Source organism: Elephantulus edwardii, unplaced genomic scaffold (genome assembly GCF_000299155.1).
Source record: "Elephantulus edwardii isolate Elephantulus edwardi_28Jun2011 unplaced genomic scaffold, EleEdw1.0 scaffold00237, whole genome shotgun sequence".
NCBI classification, from domain to species: domain Eukaryota; kingdom Metazoa; phylum Chordata; class Mammalia; order Macroscelidea; family Macroscelididae; genus Elephantulus; species Elephantulus edwardii.
In genome coordinates this window covers 571,618-574,722 of record NW_006399987.1, presented here as the reverse complement: position 1 = coordinate 574,722, position 3,105 = coordinate 571,618, and the positions used below count along the sequence as shown (strand labels likewise).

Sequence of the window (3,105 nt, the reverse complement as noted above, 5' to 3'; positions counted from 1 at the left end):
GAGAAGAATGGGAATCCCAGAACACATAATTGTGCTCATGCAAAAACTACACATAGACCCAAAAAGCAGTTGTCTGAACAGAACAAGGGAAGAGAGTGCGTAGTTAAAAATCAAGAGTCTTCTTCAGAAATGTGCCCTTTCTCCATACCTACTTAAATTGCATACTGGGCAAATAATTCAAGAAATTAGACTTTAAGGAGAAGAATGTGGCATCAGGATTGGAAGAAGACTCATCAACAATCTGTGTGAGGCAGATGACACAATCTTGCTTGTTGAAAGTAAGAACAGGAAACACTTGCTGCAGAGGATGAAAGACTCCAACATGATTTACCTCTCAACATTAAGAACACAATAATCCTCACCACTGGAAAAATAGACATCATTGTGATAGATGGAAAAAAAGATTGAAAAGGTCAATGATTTAATCTTACTTGAATCCATAATCAATACCCTTGGTACCAGCAGTCAGGAAATCAAAATATGTGTAACTATATAAATCTACATTGTGTGAATCTAGGCTTCTCCAAAATACTTATGAACAACGATAATACTTTAAAAAAGAAGATGTGCCTGATCCAAGGCATAGTCTTTTCTATTACTTGCCACACGATATTGTCCCACTTTAGGGGTTTTAAAAGATTTTCAAGTGTAGGTTCTCCTTTTGAGGTTGTGTAGGTGTTCAGGGCTTCCTCCAAGTTAACTACTGCAGTAGGTGCATCATTAATGGGCGGGGTGTGAATAGAACATTACATGCGAGAGAAGTGCCAGAGAAGTTGAAATTGGTGAGGCATGTGCAGAGAGTGGTTGTGCAATGCCATCAAATTTTGATAGAGGACTTTTGTAACGATATCCTAGAGGGCAGGAGCAGAGTATGACTGAGTACATGGAGGAAAAAAGAATTGCTAAGAGGGTATGCTTTTGTGGGAGGGCTGTAGGAGCAGGGAATCTGTCTTTTGGACTGCCCGAAGAACAAGCAAGTCTATCTTGGTGGAAGTACAATGAGGTTGCTTCTTAGAGGCAATGATGGTGCAATTTCATCTCACTGGCTTTGGACATGTTATCAGAAGGAACCAGTCCTTGGAAAAAGACATCAGACTTGGAAAAGTGGAGGGTCAGAGAAATAGAGGAAGACCCTCATAGAGATGGGTTAACTATAACACTGGACTTGAACATGGTAGAGATACAGAGGATGGCACAGGAAAGAACAAGATGCTAATCTGTTTTTCATAGGGTAGCTATATGTTGTTGTGAACTTGAGGACATAGAACTTCAACAGCACCTGGTGATGTAGTCTGTAGGGAGTTGCCATTTCAATCCACTAACAGTCAGAAGGAGATAGGGAACAGTCTGCTGTTGTGTCATTTACAGTCATGGGAAACCACTGGAGGGTCTAGTATGAGTTAATTCTGACCAAATGGCAGAGTTGGTTCCCATTAGCCAACAAATTTGTCAACAATTAGACACCAGAATAAAATCTGGGCCATGGATCATGGGAAATAAATGAGAAATGGCAGTAAGAGAGCAAGCAAGCTGGGGAGGAGCAGTGAAAGAGCAAGAGGAGAGAAAGGGGAGAAGAGAGAGGAGATACAGAGGAGGGGAGAGAGAGAAGAGGAGAGCAGAGGAGAGAGAGAAGAGGAAAAAAGACAGAAGAGATAAAAAAGAGGAGAGAGAAGAGGTAGAAAGATAGGAGAGAGGGGAGAGGGGAGAGAGAAGAAGAAGAAGGAGGAGGAGGAGGAGGAGGAGGAGGAAGAGGAGGAGAGATAGAAGAGAAAAGAGGAGAGAAGAGAAGGGAGGGAGAGAGAAACAGGAGATTCTTCTATTTCATAATGTAGACATGATGATTTCTCTAAAATAAGAATTCTGTTATTTCTTCTATCTTTTCTATTCCCCCCCACCCCCAGACTCATGAACAACATGAAAATGGACAACAAAACAGATGTTGCAGAATTTCTCCTCTTGGGACTCTCAGAGGATCCAAAACTGCAGCCCTTCCTCTTTGGGCTGTTCCTCACCATCTACTTGGTCACCGTGCTTGGGAATCTGTTCATCATTCTGGCTGTGAGCTCAGACTCCCACCTCCACACTCCCATGTACTTCTTCCTCTCCAATCTGTCCTTTAATGACATCTGTTTTAGCACCACCACGGTCCCCAAGATGCTGGTGAATATCCAGACGAAGAGAAAATCCATCAGTTACACGGGCTGCCTCACCCAGATTTGCTTTGGTTTGATTTTTGCTGGTTTGGAAAATTGCCTCCTTGCTGTAATGGCCTATGACCGCTACGTAGCCATCTGTCATCCACTGAGATACACAGCCATCATGAACCCCCGCCTCTGTGGTCTGCTGATTCTACTTTCTTTATGTGTTAGCATCACAAATGCCCTGCTCCACAGTCTAATGGTGCTGCCTCTGTCCTTCTGCACAGACTTGGAAATCCCTCACTTCTTCTGTGAACTTGGTCAAGTCCTTAAGCTGGCCTGCTCTGACACCCTCATTAATAACATCCTTCAATATTTTGTGACCAGCGTGTGGGGTGGGGTTACTCTTCTTGGAATCATTTGCTCTTATATTCAGATTGCCTCCTCCATTCTGAGAATCCCGTCAGTGGGAGGAAAGTATAAAGCATTCTCTACCTGTGGGTCTCACCTCTCTGTCGTTTCCTTGTTTTATGGGACAGTGTTTGGTGTCTACCTTAGCTCCGCAGCCACGCTCTCCCCCAGGAAGAGTGCCATAGCGTCAGTGATGTACATTGTGGTCACACCCATGCTGAATCCTTTTATCTACAGCCTGAGGAACAGGGACATGATGGGAGCTTTAAAGAAACTCATCTCAAGAATATCTTCTTTCTGTTGATGTGAATGTAATGAATAATTAACTCTTCAAAAAGACCTGCTTGGCTGTTGCTGGTAATTCTTGGGACATAATGTAAGAATTTGCAGCACTTTTGGATTGCTTTATCACTGGTAGTGTGTTTGGGGTCCACACCTGATAGTTTTGCTAATGAAGTCATTAATATTTGACTTCCTCATAGATAATTCTTAATTATTATTATTAATTTTAATGAAAACTTAGAGATTTTGGATTTCCATTCATTCATTGTTGTAC

At 42.4% G+C, this 3,105-nt stretch overlaps 1 protein-coding gene across 1 annotated transcript; it reads left to right on the top strand.

The window, feature by feature from the left end:
- The first annotated feature begins 1,908 nt into the window (after positions 1 to 1,908).
- LOC102876417 (olfactory receptor 7G2-like) lies at positions 1,909 to 2,853 on the top strand. The gene has a single exon (XM_006898813.1). It carries the CDS (start codon positions 1,915 to 1,917, stop codon positions 2,851 to 2,853), a length of 939 nt encoding a protein of 312 aa, XP_006898875.1. The 5' UTR covers positions 1,909 to 1,914.
- Positions 2,854 to 3,105: the final 252 nt, after the last annotated feature.